This window comes from Pagrus major, chromosome 8 (assembly GCF_040436345.1).
Source record: "Pagrus major chromosome 8, Pma_NU_1.0".
In the NCBI taxonomy this organism is placed as follows: Eukaryota; Metazoa; Chordata; class Actinopteri; order Spariformes; family Sparidae; genus Pagrus; species Pagrus major.
This window is the reverse complement of record NC_133222.1, coordinates 2,897,676-2,918,192: the sequence shown is the minus strand read 5'-3', so window position 1 is coordinate 2,918,192 and position 20,517 is coordinate 2,897,676. Positions and strand designations below refer to the sequence as shown.

Sequence of the window (20,517 nt, the reverse complement as noted above, 5' to 3'; positions counted from 1 at the left end):
TTCCAAAATATTTTCTGGTTTCTTTCCCTTATCTTTGACAGTAAACTGATTATTGTTGGGTTGTGGAGAAAACAAATGATTTGAGGACGTCATCTTGGGATTTAGGAAAACACAGATCGACATTTTTCACCGTTGCATGTCCGACCGACAATTACGCGAGAAAATAATCGACAGATTAATCAACATTGAACGTAATCATTTGTTGCAAAGTTACAAGCTTACAGGGTAGGGTAAAGGGTTTTAAAACTATGTTTACGACCTTCGTGCTACATCTATTTTATAAAATGTGTTCATGATGAGTTCAGGAGTCTCGCAGCCTGAGGAGTGAAGCTGCTGTGCAGTCTGGTGGTACTTCAGCAGATACTTCTGTATCTGTTGTCAGATGGCAGCAGGGTGAACAGACTGTGGCTGGGTGGGTGTTGCCTTTTAGTATCCTGATGCTGATGCTCTGTAGATGGTACCAGTGATGTTCTGGGCGGGTTTAACCACCCGCTGCAGAGCCTTCATTTCCTGGGCCGTGATGAACCATGTCAGTCTGTGATGTTTCCAGTCAGGAGGCTGGAGTTTCTGTGCTTTTTTAACCAGGGTGGTGATGTGTGATGACCAAGAAAGGTTCTCAGTAACCTATAACTGTTCACCTGCCCCACCTCAGCTCCACTGATGTAGACAGGTGTGTGTCTTTGCCTCTGTCTCTCTAAAATCAACAATCAGCTCCTTGGTTTGCTGACGATAGATTGTTCTCTGTGCACCACTCAGCAGGATTTTTGATTTCCTCCCGATATGAACTCTTAACATTGTTTATGATGCGACTGATGATGGTGGTGTTGAGTTCTCCTGATGTCTGGGAGTGCAGTCTCGGGTGTACAGAGTGAACAGGAGGGGCCTCCGGTGTTGAGCACTAACATGGAGGAGGTGCGACGGCCAATCCGAACTCTCTGCTTGTGAGGAAGTCAAATATCCAGTTGCAGAGTGTTGAGTTTAGTTTAGTTAATGAGGTTGTGTTGAATGCTGAGCTGAAGTCAACAAACAGCATCCGGATGTAGCTGCTCTTATTTTTGAGGTGTGTGAAGACTGAGCGGAGGGCAGTGGATATGACATCCTCTGTGGATCTGTTGGCTCTGAGAGCGTACTGGTGAGGGTCCAGGCTGGCAGGGATGCTACATTTGGTGCAGCTGAGGCCGATGAAATGTCATGAACAAATTACATTTTTAATCCGATGATGGCGCTCGAGGAAAAGTTCGAGGATTTAACCTCTGGGGATCATGAATGTCTGAAGGTGGTCAGTTTATTATAACTGTGATGTTTCTGTTGTTAAGGTTGAGTCTCGGAGGGTCTGAGGGCTGAAGTCGAACACATTCAACTTTTATAGTTAAATCATCGTGGTGTTGTTGTCGTGTAATAATGAACTCTTCAGCCTCTGTCAGACTCCCTTTGTGCAGTCGTAACGTTTCCTGTCTAACACAAGCACTTTGACAGACTCAGCAGGTGTTTTCTTTGTAGCGAGTGACACAAAAGGTTTCCAACCCAACTCATGTGTCACGACGCCGGTGTGGTCTGTAACTGAAACCTGCGACGTCTGATGTGTACATGTAGGACGAGTCGTGTTTGTCCTGCAGCACAGAGAGGATGAGACGGAGTGACACTGAGGCAGCAGACGATCAGATGGGTCGGACAGAGTCACTGTGGTTTGAATTACATCGGTGCCTTGGTGCTACATTTAACATATGAATAGGTCCTGAAATGGGATTGAGATTTACATTATCTTCACAGGTCTGACCCACGTCTGCATTACACAAAAAACTACTGAATGCATTTCCATTCAACTCGGATGGAGGATGAGTTTCGGCCCAGAATAGACCCCTTTAACTTTTGGTGTGGATCCAAATAAAAGGACAGATCCAGGATTATTATTCTCACTTTCTTTAAAATTGCGACATTGTTTTTTTTTTCAACATTTTCATTAATTTCTCAGGGAATAATGCATGGATCTTGGTGAACAACAACAGGCTTATTAAGGTGACTGGTATCTACTAGTGAGTACAAATTGACGCAGATCCAAATAAAATCCGGATCTAGATAATTTATCAATGTTTGATTTGATTTTGGAATAGACTTGATTGAATTAAAGCAAACTGTTGGGGCTCAACTGTTTTCACTATTTGACCTAACTTTTTCAAATCCTGCACTTTTTATTCTTATATTCTTGTATGTATTGCCAACGTCCTACATATAAGCTACTGGATGCTTAAATTTCCCTCGGGATCCGTCTGTCTGCTCGTTTTGACGTGCAGAGCCACATCGTGTGTTTTTCAGATCGCCGCACATCGAATCTAAAAGCAGTGACACACGAGGTGGACGACACTTCATACAGGTGTAACTATAACTGGTTTAACAGTGGAGCCTAAATTGAAACTTGTAAAAGAAATGAAAACTGAACAAAACAACATCACACACACATGCACACACACTGTAATGGACCCGTGTTGATGTACTGTTCAGGGAGCGGACAGGTGTTTCGTGTCAGAGCTGCTGTTTACACTCTCTGGTTTCCATTTCCACCTGAACAGAGACGGAGCTTCCTGTCTGTCCTGACCCACCTGACTGCTCCGAGGTCACAGAGGAAGTAACAGGAGGAGGACGAGGATGAGGAGAGAGTCGTAGCCGACTTCTCTCCTTTTACGTCCGCAAGCTTCTTGAACCTTTGACTTTGTAGCCAGGCGAGCAAGTGCGGCTTTAGGGATGACGATATTGATCTGCCAGTCTTCAGCTGGCTAATGAGACGTCCTCGCTTCACTGTGGAGGAAATGAAAGCTGCTTCTTGTTACTTGAACTTCTCACCTCTGACCTTTTAAACTGGAGGTCGTGAACCTGCCACCGTCTGCGTGTTGGAGGTCAGCGATTAAGTGAAAGCGGCAGAGTGAATAACACTGCCAGAGCGAGGCGTCTGGCAGAGAAACATCAGGACGAGAAGACAAACGATGTCGCTTCTTCACGCCGGCCTGATTGTTTCTTTATCTCTGCTTTCTGAAGGAGATGAGCCGGCGGGAGCTGTAACGCAGCAGGAATGTGTGGCAGTAAACCACATTCAGTCTCTATGTATGGTCATGCAATGATTCATGGCCGTTTCTGCCCAGTCAGGAGGTTCAGTTCCACTTTGGTGCTCTGTCGGTCTTTTATCCCTCACAATCTGAAGTTTAAAGTCTTCTCTGCTGGATCATGTTAACACATTTAGATTTAAGGATTAAACTTTCTACACTTTCACTAAAATGTAAAGCATGACTGGATCATTCTGTGATGTTTCGCTTCAGAACAAGAAGAGCTTTATTCTCTCAAGGCTGCAGATTGTTTCCCTGAGCTGAGTCTCACAGGCAGATGTATCTACTGTAGGTAAAACTCAGGCACAGATGAAGACTGACAGAGCAACAGAGAGTTACAGATGTGCAGCAGAGGTTAGGTCAGTAAAAGGACAAATATAACAATGTAAAAGTACTCCAGTCCTCCTGCAGAGTGATCACGATCTCCTCCTCGCTCGTAAACACTTAATCTAATGCAGCTCGTCTGCTCTTACAGCGGTCAGATTACTGGCAGCCTGCCTGGAAAACTGCTGCGTTACATGAGATCTTTACATCCTGTATGAATGTCTTCATGCTGAAGGCGCTGCGACGTCTTCCCTCTGCAGTCCGTCAAACACGTAATCCTGGATTAGACCCTTATCATCCGGAGCTCAGAGGGAATAAACACCGCACAGCAGGAGAGCTCATCTCCTAATTTACTGCGGACTAATACTGAACCGATCAGAAACAGGTCGGGACGGGAAATTTAATTTGGAGAAGGAGGCACTAAGCACATGTTTCTGTTTTCAGTTTGCCACGCTGAATACGTTTTGTTATAATGTGGACATGAAGGACGCTTCATACAGGATTCAAACATGTTTACATCGTAGTTCAAAGTCAGTCAGACTTGTTTGTTTGAATTAAACTGAGTGGAAAATTAAACTGTAATGTGACCGAACCTCCAGATCTCGTGCGAGCGTTGCTGCGGCAGAGACGGACCTCCTGATCCGTCCGTCTGAGAAGATATGTGGCTGGTGTCATGGGTTCAGTCACATTCACTTCTCCCCAGAGGTGGTGAAAGTCCACAAGTTCTGTCTTCAAGTAGAAGTACTGATTCAACTTGTTTACTCCAGTAAAAGTAATCGAGTACAGGCTCTGACATGTACTCAGAGTATCACAGTAAAAAGTCTCCCTCTGAAGGACATTTGTGGTCAAAGCTAACTGAAGCTCACGTCATATTAATATAATTCAGAGACTATTAAAGTTAAAGGTAGAGTCAGTAGGATTTGTCCCAGCTGTTCCTGAACGCACCACATAGATAGTTGATTGTTGAGTCTCATTCCCAGGACGTCAAATAGCCACATGTTGGGTTGGTAAAGCGTCCCGAGCAGCAACAAAGTGAGAAAATAAGAAAATCTCTGCAGATACGAGACACTAACACGCCTTTTCTCCCCATTCCAGCCTCCCTCTCTGTCTGTTTACGTCTTCTTACATCTTTGTTTTGTCTCGCTGCGTCTGAAATCAGTCTGGTGATGTTGGGAAGGCGGCGTGCGATGACGCCAAATAACAATAATCCATAATTCACCTCACATGCATCAAACGTGAGGAGGAGAAAGTTCAGATATTTGTGTTCAACTGTTACTGAACAACCTGAGCAGCGTTCACTGCCGCTGTGATCCGATGCCTGATCGTAGCCGCGGTTCATGTTTTTTTTTTCCATCAATAAATTCCCAACATTTTCCTCAGTCCTGTGAACACCAGTGCTGTAAACACGCACCTCATCACGTCACTTCATTTCCTCTGTGTGTCATGTGACCTCTTGCTCTTTGTCTCTCGGTCGGTGCTCTGTTATGATAATGAGGTGTTGTTCCCTCACGGCTTTCCTTCATTAATGTGACAGATGCCTGGACAGCCGCTGGGGTTAATGATGTCACCTCCTGACATCTCGCCACGCTGGGTCTCATTATATACATGACTGAGAGTCTGAGTGAGCCCGAGTTAATCAGAAAGGTCCAGAAGAACGGAGCAAGATCAGGAGGGATGTTGTTGATGATGTGGATAAGGCTTCATTAGATTATGCAGGAAAATGGCCGTACTGTCCACATCTGTAGCCAAATATGGCCAACAATGTGGCGCCTATGTGTTGTTATTGGTTGCTACACCTGTCGGTCAAGTAAATATGAAACCCCTCTGTGCTGACACCCTGGTGACTTATGGGTAAAGGTGCCATAGGCGCCAGAATCGGGGCGAGAACAAAACCTTTTCGTCCCCAGACTTTCAGGTGTTATTAAGAGGTATTACAGTCACTGAACATTGTCCATATTGTCTTCATGGTGTCCCCTGTAAGGACAGTGGCCTCAGTCTCTCTCCTGGTGTGTGAGAGTCACAGTTAAGTGCATGCTTTTAGGGATAGTTCAGTTATTTGAGTCAGCCAAGTGTCCAGAGAAGCTCAGGCTGCAGTAGAGCAGTTACTGAAACGATATGTGATGCTGTCGCAGAGGAGGAATAAAAGGCCCCTTCTTATGTAGCCGTACTTCAGAGTCTTAAAGGTTAGTTAGCAGCTTCAAGCCAGGCTGAAGTCAAAAACAAGAACCTGAAACCAGAAGTCTCCCAACTACAGCTCTGCAAGAATAAATGTTGAGTACGTTTATGCAAAACTACAGATAAGTGAAAACTTTTCGTTTCTTCATGTTGTAACTCTCGGGACGATGCCGTCCTTGTGCTCCAGGTAGGTTAAGGTTGGTCAGGGTTCCTAAAACATTGTGTTTTAGCAATAAAATGACTCTTTTGGTCGCCACAAACATGGAATTAGATGTATTTAGATGTTAAAACACAATAAGAGAGACCAGTACTTTAGTCCAGCTGGAGATCCTCTTGTCAGTAGTGAATAAAAGCTTAAATTGTCAACTCAGACTGATGTAAGAGAAGTGAAATGATCTCCCCAGACCTGAACCTGTTGAGAAAGTACTGTATTGAGATTTCAGTCTGCAGAATACAATGTAAAGTCGTTGCTACTGGATTTCATTAATCTGAAAGGGTGTGGAGCATTACGGCTTCCACTCGCCCAAACATGGGCCGCGGTTTGTGGTCTAAATATCATTAATCACCAACCAGCATGGACATGTTGTGGGTGGAGTTTGTGCTGTAGGCAATAACACAGGAGCCAAGTGTAGAGATATAAAAATTAGGGACGAGGTGAAGAAATCTTTACCGAAACTGTTGGAAGCAGCTGAGATTTGAAACCATGAGGCAAACCACATACAAACCCAACATGACAAAAGAGGTCATTTTTCTTAAAGTGACTCACTGATCCTCTGCAGCTTTGTGTTGTGTTGTTTCAGTGCAGGAGCCTGTGGCTGTTTTCAGCTGCTGGATGGGTGAAAGTATGTTGTGTTGTGTTTTTTGTTGGTTTTTCTGGCAGCTGTTCAGTGGAACCTCAGCGGTGACTCGGTGTCAGACAAGAAATCAAATGAAATCGAACCTGTTGTAACACATCGACTGTCGAACCATAAAATCCATCAAAGTCCAACCAGCGAATGAATCTGTCAGCTCAGGTGTTTAACAGGACATTTGTTCTGTTTTACAATCCGTCCTGAGTGATCTGATAACAAGAGGACATCATGAAGCCCGTCACTTCACACCTGACCACTTGTGATCACATCTCACTTCCTCGCTCTATATTCAAATGTACACCTACATCAATAAAACAAACAGATATGATGTTTTTTACACAAAGAAAGAAAAATCTTCATGTCTAACGTTTGCCGAATAAACAACAAGGCCCAAATAGTTAAAGATTTGTCGAAGACAGCGTTTCACAAAGTTTATAAAGTTTCTCCTAATGCAACAAGTCTCAAAATGTAGCGTTTCTTTAAGGGAGTCTGGGGACTTTCTCCACAGACGACGAAGAAGTAGCCCTTTTTCAGTCACAGTTTACTGTGTTTGTGAATTTCAACATGTTACCGTCAGTATGTTATATTCTTTAATAAGTCTGGTGTGTGAACAGTGAATTCAAACAGCTGTCGGGAAGTACGACACACTTCAGAGACAGGCTGGTACAACAATGCTGCCACAAACTGACACTTTTTACAAGGAAAGAAACAACTGAATGTTTTGTATTTAATGCTGAATTTACAAGAAGGCACCAAAGATTTAGAATCTGTCGTAGCCGTTTCACAAAGTTTGTTAAGTTTCTCCTCATGCAAAAACTCTTAAAATCATGTGATTTATTAAGGGAGTCTGGTGATGTTGTGGTTAATGGTTCAATGGTTGGATCAGTTGAAACAGACTCACAAACATCTGCTGCTGACAGCATTCAATCCAGTATCAGTGTTGTTGTGGCTTCTTCTTCTTCTTCTCTTTCTTCTTCTTCTTCTTCTTCTTCTTCTTCTTCTTCTTCTTCTTCTTCTCCTTCTTAAAAGGACTCAGTAGATGAATTAGTTCAGCATCCATTAATTCTCCTTGTACATTTTCTAAAAGGACATCTCTGTCTTTCTTGTCTTGCAGCTGAGGGATATGCATACAGGAATCAACGCAAGTTCTCAGAAGACATCGACTGGTCGTACGCAGGTGAGTCACACGGCAGACGTCGGTCATCAGGAACATGAAGTGAACATATCTGGTGTTGAGTGAAAGGAAGTGTTGATGTGGAGCAAAGGTAGAATCAAGATCCTTTTAATTTCACTTCCTAGGAAAGATTGTAAGTCGATGCAAGAAATCGATGCGGCAGATTTTACAGAAAGTTTGCTTCTTTCCTTTAAAACCTTCCATGAGAGACGGGAATTCATCCGTCTCGTCTTTTTCTTCGTCGTCTTCATTTCTCCGCCCGTCTCTCGCTCACTGAGGAGGACGAGGTGAACAATACAGCCGGCTGCACGCTGTACAGTGCCAGAAATAAACTAAGAAAAACAGGAGAGTTGTGACCACAGGAGGTAAATAGGGATCCTACCCCTGATCCTATTCCTGCTCCCCAGATGATGAACTCTCTCACCCCCTCATGACCTCATTACCCTCAGACTAAACTTGACTTTTTGAGCTCCTGGTGTGGCGCTAAGAATAGATGAATCATCAGGAGGTCTTTTGTTCTTGTTTCATACTGTGGCTGTGATGAATACGGCAGCCTGAAGGGGACTTCAGACATTTGGCATCAAGACCAGTGAAACAGTAGAAAATAATATTCACTTTATAAACAAATAGACATGTAGGCTCATATCTGCAGGGTTTCAAACATCAAACTCTTCTTCTGTTTAACTTCAGACTCTGTTTTATCTCATTTGAAATCATAGAACAGGAGAAGATGCCGACCTTCTCTGCAGAATCACATGAATCCAATTTCACCCACTTTAGTCTCATTTTAAGGATTTGCATGTGAATATAAACACACACACACACACACACACACAGTTTGTTTGATCTTCATCAGAGGAAGCGTTTTCTCTGCAGAGAGCTCGACAGATTTAATAAAAAGGTCACTTCTCCTCTGATCAGATTAATATCACAGGATGAGTTGTAACAACTGTTGGTGGCTTGTAGACTTTGATCAGTGAGGAGAAGCATCATAAAGCCAAAAAAGTGTAGAGACAACTTTCATTGTCTTCAGTTTCCTTTAGGTCTGGGTCTGTTTTTTGTGCCAGTAAGAGCTGCTACGTCATTTTTAAAGCAAAAACATCAAACATTTGTTGGTTAAAAGTGATAATTTGCTGCTTTTCTTTGCTGTTTATGACAGTAAATGAAGAGTCTTTGGGTTCTGGACTGTTGACATCACGTTAGGCTTTTGGGAAATCTGTGATGGGAGGATTTTTATAGACTAAAGGAAGGAAGTGAAGGAAGTTGACTGTCCCGCAGAGCTCTGACCTCATTCAGGTGTCCACATACTTTTGGCCATGCAGTGTGTTTCAGTTGAGGATTTCATGGTGTTTGGAGGTTTTGTGTCCAAAGGTTGCAAAGACACCAAAAATGTCTAAATTTGGGGGAAACAACCAGTTTAAAATGACGAACAAGACGTCTGGATTATTTCCATCAACATCATACAGATGAATGTTTACTGTTCGTGTTAAACTGACATCACGTGGAAACTAAATCCTACTTTACAGCTACTTAAGAGGGAAGTGAAGGTAAATATTTAGAGTTCAACAGGTGAATTTACATTTATGATCCTCGTTAAAAGTACAATAAAGAAGAAAGTCAACTAAGTTAAGAGAGAAGCTTCGTATTTAAACGAGTTTTCGGAAAAATTGTCGTTTAAATCTCTTTTTATTACCTTTTGAAGTCTCACTCAGTTTCATCTACAGTATAAAATAATGACAGAGGTGAAGTGTCGGTGTTGTGAAGCAGCTTCTGAAGTCTCTGCGTCTACGCTGACCTCTGTTATAAACATCGTGTTGTCAGAAGTCGTGAGCTGCGATGTGACATCAGAAATACCATCAGAACTACTGATCTGCTCGGCGGACACAGTTTAGAGGCACACAGGAAGAAAACAGGTGTAGTTTTTATATATTTTATTTATTTGGAGCTTTATTAGTCCCAGTCAGCTGCCTGGAGGGTCAGACTGGCCTTTAGGCTTTGCAAACCTTGAGTACTTGAGTAAAAGTAAAAATAACATTACTTTGGTAAAAGTGAAGTCTCCCATTCGAGGAGTAAAATAAATAAATAAATAAAAACTGTGGTGTATCGGCTCTGATGCAGCATGTAATCTGCAAAGTAACTAGTAACTAAAGTTATCAAATGAACGTAGTGGAGGACAGAGTACAATATTTGCCTCCAAATCGTCGTGGAGTGGAAGTGAAAAGCAGCAAACAAATGGAAATAGTCAAGTACAAGTATCTAAAAATGTCTCTTTCCTTTACTCATTCTGTCAACAACCATATTTTCCAGCTTTGGCTCTTAAAATTTCATCTCATCATATCGTTTTTTTACTTTTCTGCTACATCAGTCAGTCGAGGTTTCACATTTTGAGCTGTGTGTGTGTGTGTATGTTTGTGTGTGTGTGTGTGTGTGTGTGTGTGTGTGTGTGTGTGTTTGTGTGTCCATTCACATGCTAATATCCGTCTGACCTGGTTGAGCTCTTTGTGCTCTGGAGGAAAAAAGCTCCGACGGCCAATCAGAGCGAGGACAGGCAGTCACGTGACCGCCGGCGTACCTGCTCATAAACACAACAGCTGGCTGAAACAACACTACAACACATAATTAGCACGAAAAGAGTGAATTAGCTGCAAACATCTGTAAGATAACCGAGACAGTTCATTACGCTGAACATCTGGATTGTTTTCTGTTTCAGACGAGAAGATTCGGGATGTTTTTATTCAGATATTCAGGCTGTCAGCTTTCTTAAAAACCTGATTTTTAACTAATCTGTCATCATGAACAGAACTGAATAATCCGTAACAATCAAAGTACAGACATTACATGAAGGTGGAGGATGATTATTGTCCTCACGGCGTCTGTAGACGCAGCTCTCATCATCTCTACCCGGATTCAATGCCTCCAATCATAACCTGTAATTTAGACATCAACCCTTTATTGTGATGTGATGATGAAGAGGTTCGTACTCGTTGACGTCTGGCTGGAAACAGGTTTTAATGAGCAGATCATGATGATGATGATGATGATGATGATGATGCCGGGGCCACTCCTGACAGCTGACGCGTGGTGAATGTTTTTATGGCTCTGTCACTAAGTTCAGGTTCAGTGAAGTCGACACTGACTTAAAGCACAACACAGGAAGTGACTGATTTTTTTACTCAGGCTGTTTAAAGGAACAGTTCACCCAGAAATGTAAAGTCAGTCTTTAAAAAACAAGTCCCGGCTGCTTCAGTTGTTTAGCAGAATGCTGCAACGCCGTTTTGCTGCGAAGCTCCAGAAATGTTTTGTGGACTTTGGCACTTTCATTTCTGGGTGAACTGATCCTTTAAGACCCTTCAGACACTTGGTCAGTGGTGGAAGAAGTACTCAGATTCTTTACTTAAGGAAAAACAACAACAGTACCACAGTGGTCTGTTCGACCAATGATTCGTCAAAGTCTTTGAATCCAGGGAGGACAGAGGACATGGATTGTCTCTAATGTGACTGTGAGTCCATCAGTGAGGACGGACTGTATTTATTTATTTCGACGCCGTCCAGCTGCTGCTGTGAACCACGGACAGTTAAAGTGAATCAACCCGACGGACGGCAGCTCTTCAGTCTCGTCTCCAGTCAGTCTGAGATGTTTACGTCCCCTGAGTGAGGACAGTAACTCTGAGCAGATGTGAACAGATCAACATGTCGTCCTGTAACTACAGGAGTGTCTCTGGTCGGACGTCACATGCGGCTCAGATTATTTTTCGTAATAAAAAGAGCCTGAGGTTGTAGATCAGTCTGACATGAACACGAGCTGCTGGATTAAATCTGTTTGGGCTGCAGCTGACACACACTGAATGAACCGCTCCAGGAGGATCATTTGTATTCCTGCGCTGTCGCACTTTCCCTTCTGTATTTATGCCGTCCGTCATGTCGGCCTGCTCCGTGTTTGAAACCTGAAGCTCAGCTCTGTCTTTGTGCAGCGGTCGTTGGCTGCAGGCTGCATTTGACGAAGGTCTGCCTCAAATTTGACCTTTATGAAAGCTGTTAGAGTGAAAAATGTGAGCTGATATTAACGTTAAAGCCCGAGCGCGGCAGAACAGCTGCAGGTTATTAGCTCGTTAGCTCGTAGCTAGCTCTCCCAGAGCAGCACACCTGTGAGCGATCGTTGAGGATAATTAGACAGAGAGAGAAGTCTGCACTTCATCAGTCCAACTAATGTGGGAACAATATTATCCACAGCTGTACGGAGGAATAAAGCACATTAATACCCTTCATATCATTTCACAGGTTCAGACTAACACTAACTGATACTTTAAATACAAAACTAAAACACATTTATTCAGTTTGACTTTAACGTAGAGTTAACATTTTATGGTTTCACATTTATAATTATTATTTATTCTATTTTGTTGTAACAGCAATTTTCCAGCAGAACTTTTTGGCCGCGGTGAGTCAAACCAAGTTGAGTTGAGCCACGCCTAACCCGTAACAAGCACCTGAAATCTATACTCAACTCATGTCTGTGCAGGAAACCTGAGAGAAAGAGGTTTTTCTCAGCTCTTCTAACTGAATCTCTTTAGTTTCTCTCGTCCTGCAAACATCTGCCGTGTTTTACTGTTTCATCGTGTTCACTTTCAGCTGTTTCAGGAGTCGTGTTCAGTTACTGCTGGTGAAAACACAACATTTCCTGTAATGCTGCTTCATAATAAAAGCTTTTAAATGACTAAATAACGGGGGGCTTTCATTGTGAAGAAGTTATAAGAAATGAAACGTGTTTGTAACTGAATTAGCGGAGCCACCTTGTTAGCGGTGATGGAAAAACGTCAGGACAGTATGGTCATGTGGTCAAATGTCACTTACACTCCTCTGGTTCTCGTACTTGTGTGATCCATGTGGTTTTTCCTCCATGCTCCTGGAAATAATTCACATAATTGCATCCGACCTGACAGCTTGTCAGCTGTGTGAGTGGTGGGGTTGGGAGAGTTTTGCGACCCATAAACAAAGTCAAAGGTCACAGAAGGTTTAAAAAACTCTGCATGAATGAGAAGTTACACAACGCTGTGCTCATGCTCTGGTTAGGTTTATGTAATAAAACCACCTGGTTAGGTTTTGGAAAACATCATGATTTGGATTAAAATACCTGTTTTGGTTGTCACGATCACGGATGGAGATGGTCCGACTTCCTGTGGAAAATAGCTGGATTTGTTTGCCACAAAGACCGCTGGAAATGTCTCCAGGTGTCCTTAAAAAGATCCAGAGATGTGACTTGAGCTGCCATTTGGCCGTTTGGCTTTAATAACACCACCACCACCGTCCTCTCCATGTCCGACTGCGACAGGTGGCTATTAAGCATTAAATGTGAACGTGATATGCCACGTTTGGTACAAATGTCGACCTTGGACGTATGTGTGGTTTGCAGGAACGTGCACTGCTAACATTATATCCAGGTGACTGGGCTGAATTGAGACCGAGCTGTTATCAAAACTCTTCTTTGGTGCTTTCGTGAAGCTCCAACATGTGAGACTTCAGAGTTAAAAACAAAACAACACCAATTTCACATGATTCTTTTAACAACGTCTGTGTTTCTGATCGTTTGTCTTCTTTGTTGAATTTTTCTGACTCCTGATGTTGATTTAAAATAGATAGAATATCTTTACTGTCATTGGACAAAATTAAATACGCAGCCTCTGCACTCGATGCTGCGCGAGTAGAACAAGAAAGAAAGAAGCAATAGGTAACATAATGTAGTCGTAAAAAGGAAGCTAACGCTAACCTTCTTCTCCAACGTTTGTTTTCTGTCTCCCCTCCAGGAACATTAAACCAAAACAACTGGGCCAAGAAGTTTCCGTCCTGCAGCAACGCCAAGCAGTCTCCCATCAACATCGAGGAGAACCTGGCTCAGGTGAAGCTGCAGTACCAGAAGCTGAGGTTTGACGGCTGGGAGAGCCTCACGACCGACAGCACGACCATCAAGAACGATGGCAAGACGGGTGAGAACCAAAAACCTGCTGGTGTGAAGAGCTGAAGGGCCCGTGGACTTCATCCACATCCTCCTCTCATAAAGTTTTCACCTCCAACTCAGCGAATTAGGCGTTTATTTCAACCGCCGTGATGAGCCGAGATGATTTTAGTGAGATTTATTTGGGTTCTGTTGAGTTTTAATGAAGTTTGTGTTTTACACTAATACAATGACAGAGGTTTCTGGTTAAACAAAAAGGATTTTACTCTTGAACAAAAAAGTTCTGTCTATCTGAGCGCAGGGTGGAAAGACTGATGCGTTTTGTGAGTGACGAGGTAAAAGTGTTTCATGTGCGATATTAAGAGCGTCCACAGGTGTTTCTAAAGCAGTTTTTCAGTGGAAACAGACTTTCTCAGACTATCAACTACCAACAAAATGTGAGTTAATACATTAATTTAGTCTATAAAGGAGACGTGACAGCAGATAGAAATGGCGTCGATCCAGTCAGCCTTCAATTTTGTGCCCGGTGGCATAAAATAACACAGTGAAAGTGAAGTTTATTGGGACTCAAACACCGATCACTGGTCTGCAGACATTACATGTGCAATCAACATTTAATTCACGATGATAACATGAAGCGAAACACCGGCGTCTGTTGTCAGTTTAAGGCAGATTACTTTTTCTTCTAGCAGTACGAGCTTCAGCGCAGAGTTCAGTTCTGTTTGTTTTTGTGCAGAAGATTCTTAATTTTCACATCAACCTTTTAAAGATGAAGCTGCCACTCGGATGAATCTTGCACACTAACTTCAAAAAAGAGTCATTTTAGCCTTGTGAAAAGATTTTTTACATAATTTAAGGCGTCTGCTTCGTTTCTGAAGCAGTTTTTTTGTTAAGTCTTTACTTAAAACTGCCTCTTTCCTTCCCTCAGTTCCTCTACCCCCTTCGACCCTCCTTCCTGAAGTGTCTTTTTCCTTCCTGAAGCTGTTTTTCTAATGACCGTTTCTCCCAGATAGATACCGACCGATAGGGCCTTTTCTCGTACAGTACAGTGGTGTCCTATTGTAAAGGATACTGTTACCAGTTTCTCGTTTGACAGGATCGAGAGCCTTTTATATATTTCCTCTCTCTAAGTGGTGTGAAACACAATAACCTACAGTGTGCATTCAAGGTGATTGTTAAGTGAAATTGTAGACAAGAGGGATCCCGCCTCGCCTTTTCGAAAAGCTCCAAACAGACGAGTCCAGCGCTTCTTAGCAACGGGACTCTCAGCGAAATAAGAAGCACTCTGTTGTCGTTGTTGTTCGTCGGCCAGCTGCACCAAAGGCTTTTATAAATGGAGATGTTTGGTGGACAATCTGAGCACGATTCAGGCCGACAGTACTTAAACCTGTTTTTATCAGCCCACAAATGGGCCCAGTGTAGGTTCAAGGCACAGGCTGCCATCCATACACTCTGTTTTTCAAGCTGCGGGGCTGTCGGGAGTTCACCCAGACTTCAGTGTTAGAAAAAAAAGAGTTGATGGATGGAGCGTATGGATCGGTTGCCTTAATACAGCACAAACACACTTTTCAACAGGAATGAATCAGCGACGAGTTGAGTCAATATTTGTCCTCCCTGGAGGGGAAATTAGACTTTAGACGGGGTTTAAAACATAATAGAGCAGAAGACACACACAGACAACAAAGACGACGTGAACCACACACAGATAAAAGAGGCGGAGGGAATGAAAACCTACCAAAGACAGACGGTCCCTAAAGTGAGGGGAGCTTGAGTGTTCAGCTGATCGATGTTTTTGCTGACTCTGACAGGCTGAGATGTACAGTAGAAGATGAAAGAGCTGCACGAAGCTTCACCTTCATCAGACCATCAAAGAACATTTAGATCCTCGAGGGGACCTTTTGTCAGGTCAAACAAAGACCGGCCTGAAGAAGATCCCTCTGTTGACTCACTGTGACAATAAAGGTGTTAGTGGAGTATCACACGCACCCGTCGTTTGATCTTCTGTACGTTTATAATCCATCATTTCAGAGTGAGGTGAGGCTGCGTTGGGGTCGAGTCTTCAAAGCTTCAGAAACAGGAGACAGAGTCGATGAAGGTGGTCAGGTTTGTTACCTCCGCCATGAGGTTGTGTTTCAGCCGTGTCTGTTTGTTGGTTTGTCAGCAGGGTTACACAAAAACTACTTGACAGATTTCCATGAAACTTGGATATAGGATGGGTCTTGGCCCAGAATAGACCCCCCTCAGCTTCGGACGTTTTTCCAATTTTATTTCCTCCAAATTTTCGTTAATTTCTCAGGGATTTTGATGGAAAAAATTAGGCGTATTTAGGTGGCTGGTATCTTTGAGTGAGGATCCTAGATGTGGTGAGCTTTAATTATGGTTAAGCAGTGACCCCCGATATGTTCGCCGGAGCTGGTCGCGACCGTTCCAGACAATCCTCGTGTTTCTACTGGCTGCGTCTCGTCACGTCTCTGCGGACCGCAAACCACGTCAATCTGCACCGAGCAGATCGAGCCAGACAGGAAGTTAGACAGCGGAGCGGCACAGTGCATCCGGTCAATGTTCACAATAAAACACCCTGTGAAGACTCAGTATCTACAGCACAACAACGTTAGAATAAAAACAATAAATACACTTAAAACTGAGCAAGTCAGCAACATCAATCAGGCTTAATGCTCTGCTGAAACGGTCTCAGTGGGATATGAAGTCGCGTGGAGGGTTTGAACAAAACGACATCGTACACGTGAAGGTACATCGTGCGTCTGTTTTCTAACATCTGTGTCTTCTCTGTGCTCAGTGGCGGTCAATGTGGACGGAGAGTTTTATGTCAGCGGAGGAGGTCTCAGGTCAAAGTTCAAGGTCGGGCGCATCACCTTCCACTGGGGGCGCTGCAACGCCTCTTCAGAGGGCTCCGAACACAGTCTGGATGGAGTCAAATACCCTCTGGAGGTGAGACGTCTTCTAATACGTGTTTAATGTGTACAAAGCAGGTCCGTTCAGCCTGTGGTTCTGATGTGTTCTGGAGAGTTTTATACAGACGTGAATAAAAACCTTCTGTTAAGTTGTGTGTTAGGTCCGTAAGTAAATAACAAAACCATTTCTCTTTGTATGATTTACTGTAAAAACTTACATTTATCTGAAGGTTTATGTTCCTCTCAACTATTAATGGATTAATGGACTTGATTATTGACCCACACTTGAGCTGCTGTGGCTCAGTGGTTTGAGCCAGAAACACGTCGTGTAATCCACAAATCAACGAGACATGTGAGTTCATGTGGCTGAAAATAAGATCTCATAATCTCCAGCTCCAGCTTCTCAAATCAAATGCTTTACAAGTTACAAGTGGAGCATCAAGTACCGAGCTTCTGCTCTGTTGACAGTGTTTTCAGGACTTTGTACTGTGGCTGCTTTCATGGAGAACAATCGCAACAAAACACAACAACATTTCTTTCATTTTGGAAACTGGGACTCTTACAGACAAAGCTACAGCTTGTCCACAGTAGCTTAACACACTTGTGTTTTCTCCCACAGATGCAGATCTACTGTTATGAGGCGCAACGCTTCGACTCTTTAGATGAAACCATCAAGGCCGGAGGCAGAATCACAGCGCTCGCCGTCCTGTTTGAGGTGAGCATGCCTCTCAAACTGTCTCGTACCTGTTCACGTTTTTCTGCCAAAACTCATTTTTGAGTGATGAAAGTTGTTTCTTTTCATCTTCAGTGTTTTCCTCATGCTGTCTAGACCAGGTGTGCCCAAACATTCATTCATTTGACAGCACAATAGGCCAAGTGCTCCTGATTTTTTTTTTTTTAGACACTTCTGATGTTGGGAAGGCCCACACTCCTTGAGTTTACAGCAGTTAGCTTTGGGCTAATGACTCAGATATCCCACATTCTGATGTGCCGTAAGCAATGAAACAACTAGAGATGGCGGTAGCAGTTTGTGGTGGAAAGTATTATAGCTAACGCGGAAAGTTTGAGGCATAATTTACCTAAACCAGACTGTTTAGCTGCTAATTTGATAGCTAATTAGCTTTGAGCTAATGACTCGGATATCCCACATTGTGAGCGATATGTGCTGTAAGCTAACGGGGCTCTTGACGATAAACCTGATCTTATTCTTGTACATAACACAGATTTTTCAGTTGAAGTTGGTGCTCAATTCCCAAAGTGTCTGATTTGAAAAAGCTTTTCTAAAATTCATAAAGTTTGAATGACTTGTGGTCGACTTCTTGTTGCAGATGAAAACTTTGCACTGAGGGAGTGAATCAGAGTCTCACAGTGTTATCACCAGCATATTGTAGTAATACCTCAGTGAGTGCACTGCTTGAATTGATTCACATTCTGGCTGAGGATCATTACTGAGCTCTTGTCTTGTGTTTTCAATTTCAATGCCAGGGTTCGTACTGAGCTTCATATACTTTGTCTTTTCCTGCGCTCTGCTCTGCACATTTGTTTTGCCTCCGGCCGGTTTGGCATGTTCGAGCCGACAGAGGCCGTGTTGGAACAAAAATCTGAAAAACGTCTGATGTGAAGCTGCAGGCGCTGTGTGTGTTTTGGGCTGCAGGTTGGGTGTGGAGCAGGTTGGGATAACTAACACACAAAAGAAAGTACATTTTGTTTCTGCGTTCTGCCAACCCACCGGGCCATTCATGTTGAGGGCAGTCTGGTGGCTGCAGTGGTGAAGGCCAGCGATAATCTCTGGCCTTATTTCCATTCTTTTCTTAATGTGCCGTCTCTCTAGCAATTGGTAATGTAAAGTATTTAAAAAGAGTTGTACCATTATTCCACATTTGTTTAGGTGAACACTGACGTAATGCTGAAATGAACGTCCTGAAACTTCGCTTCTCAATAATACATGTGTAGCACTGATGGATTTCTGCGCTGATCTCCTGTCGGACTGGTTTAGCTGATGAACGCCCACTTCAGTGTTTTGGATCTGACATCAAAGTTTGTTAATGTTCCCATGAAGCTTTACCTCCAGCCTGTTATTGTGCAATTAGAGTCAACGTTCAGGAATCCCCCGTGAAACCACAGCACTTTTACTATGACGCATATTAATACATACAGCTGCAGATTCTTACAGTTTAGTTGCAGTTGGCAAGGTGCACATGGAAAGATTTAAAATGCTGTGTGAGAGGAGAGTTGGTCAGTTCTGACAGCTGCTAATAAACAGGAGCAGCTCTACAGTGTTTAAGTTACGGGTTTTGGTGAGCGTTCAACGAGACGACGTCACTAACGAGGCTGTGTCGTCTTTCTAATGACGTATTTTCACAATCTGATATTTCGTCAGTTTTACGACAAACTGCAACTTTACTGACTCGAGCGAGACGATGTAGTTCACTGAGCGGTTTAAATCTAAACTCCATGATATTTCACTTTATGTACAACAAACTGCGACTTTCTTGACTTGGAAAATAATCTTTTAAATTGACAAACACGTTGTGCAGAGGTTTTCTACCCGGAGAGCCAACGTCAAGTTAAAAGATATTTTTTCATCTTGAGAAAGTCTCAGTTTCTTGTACAATTAATGAAATGTTGTAAGAAATTAGAATAAGAAATTGTTTTCAACATGAGCAGATTTATTGTGATTTTCATCTTTTTTAGGACCTTTTCTGAGCCGAGTTGGCGGCCATGTTGGTGTTGAGCGATACGATGTAGTTCACTGAGCGCTTTAACACAAAACTACATGATATTTATTTTAATTACGACAAACTGCGACTTTCTTGACTTGGAAAAATTATCTTTTAAATCGATCAACGTCATACGTGTGATTCATGACACAAGGAGCAGAGAGGTGGAGTTCAGGTTACACTTTGACCATGAATAATCTCTGGAGCTCCTCAGTACCCAAGAATTACTTACAGTATGTTTGAGTGACGGCAGCTATCTCTATCCCTGCTAATATTCACGCCTTTGCTTGTCCATGCTAATATCGATGCTATCGCTAATCCATGCTAATGATGTTGATGTTGCTAGAACAGGCAGTTTGGTGACGATGGTGCTCAAACTATCAACCACACCCCTGTTATCTTCTGTTTGAGAAAGACTGCTGGGAAGAAATACTGACTGGAGGGAGGCTTTAATACATTGACAGTTGGCACAATAAGATAAAGTATTGGACAAATGTACCAAAGAGTGTGCTAGCTTAATGTAGGCTAATGGATAAACGGTCAAAATAGTTAGCCAAATGTAGGCTAATTGTTAGCTGAAAGTTGAAATGGATGAATGCATGGCTAAATGTATATGCAACATAAACAGTTGGGATAATAAGCTAAATAAATGGGTATATTTTGATCATATGAAACAATTATTTCACATAGTTAACAGGGTTAAATAATATCTGGTTTAAAATCAATTAAAAAGAAAATATTTGGTGGGAAATCCTGCTTCGATCGATTTAACTCGAGTATCAGTTTTTAAAAAACAATTCTATTACTAACATAATAATATAAAAATGCAAACAGAAGTTTGTATGCATTTTAATATGATTAGTTTTTAACTAATCATTAATATGTTTTTGTTTTCCCTGCTCTTAGATAACTTATTGAAACTTTGAACTGAACTTACAATTATTTACAATTACAATTAATATTTCAGGCAGACACCTGGCAGCACTTCTGCGTATATATTTTCTTCACATTGTCAGATTTAAACTTAGTCATAATGCAGAACCTGATAACATCAATGAGGGAAGAGGAGTTGAGTTGTTTCCCCTCTAAGAAGTTGGATGTTGTGCAACTTCAAAATTAAAGTCAAGTCAGGTTTTTTTTTTTTTGAAATAGAATTGTGTATTTTCATTAAAATTGAATATAATGGTGTAGTTTAAATTAGTGTGAAGCAACTTAATAATTTTGCAGGCGGGGTTATGTTATATTTTTGACATCAGGCCGTGGGCCGGATGGAGGGGGAGGGGGGGCCGGCAGGTTTATGTGATTCTGTCATATGT

The 20,517-nt window shown here is 42.5% G+C and overlaps 1 protein-coding gene across 1 annotated transcript in view; it reads left to right on the top strand.

Moving 5' to 3' along the window:
• Positions 1-20,517, top strand: part of ptprz1a (protein tyrosine phosphatase receptor type Z1a) — an 82,174-nt gene that overhangs the window by 23,222 nt on the left and 38,435 nt on the right. The window contains exons 2-5 of the mRNA XM_073471319.1: positions 7,560-7,622; positions 13,421-13,600; positions 16,367-16,518; positions 17,101-17,196. Of these exons, the coding sequence (XP_073327420.1) occupies positions 7,560-7,622; positions 13,421-13,600; positions 16,367-16,518; positions 17,101-17,196 (491 nt within the window). The remainder of the gene's footprint in view (positions 1-7,559; positions 7,623-13,420; positions 13,601-16,366; positions 16,519-17,100; positions 17,197-20,517) is intronic.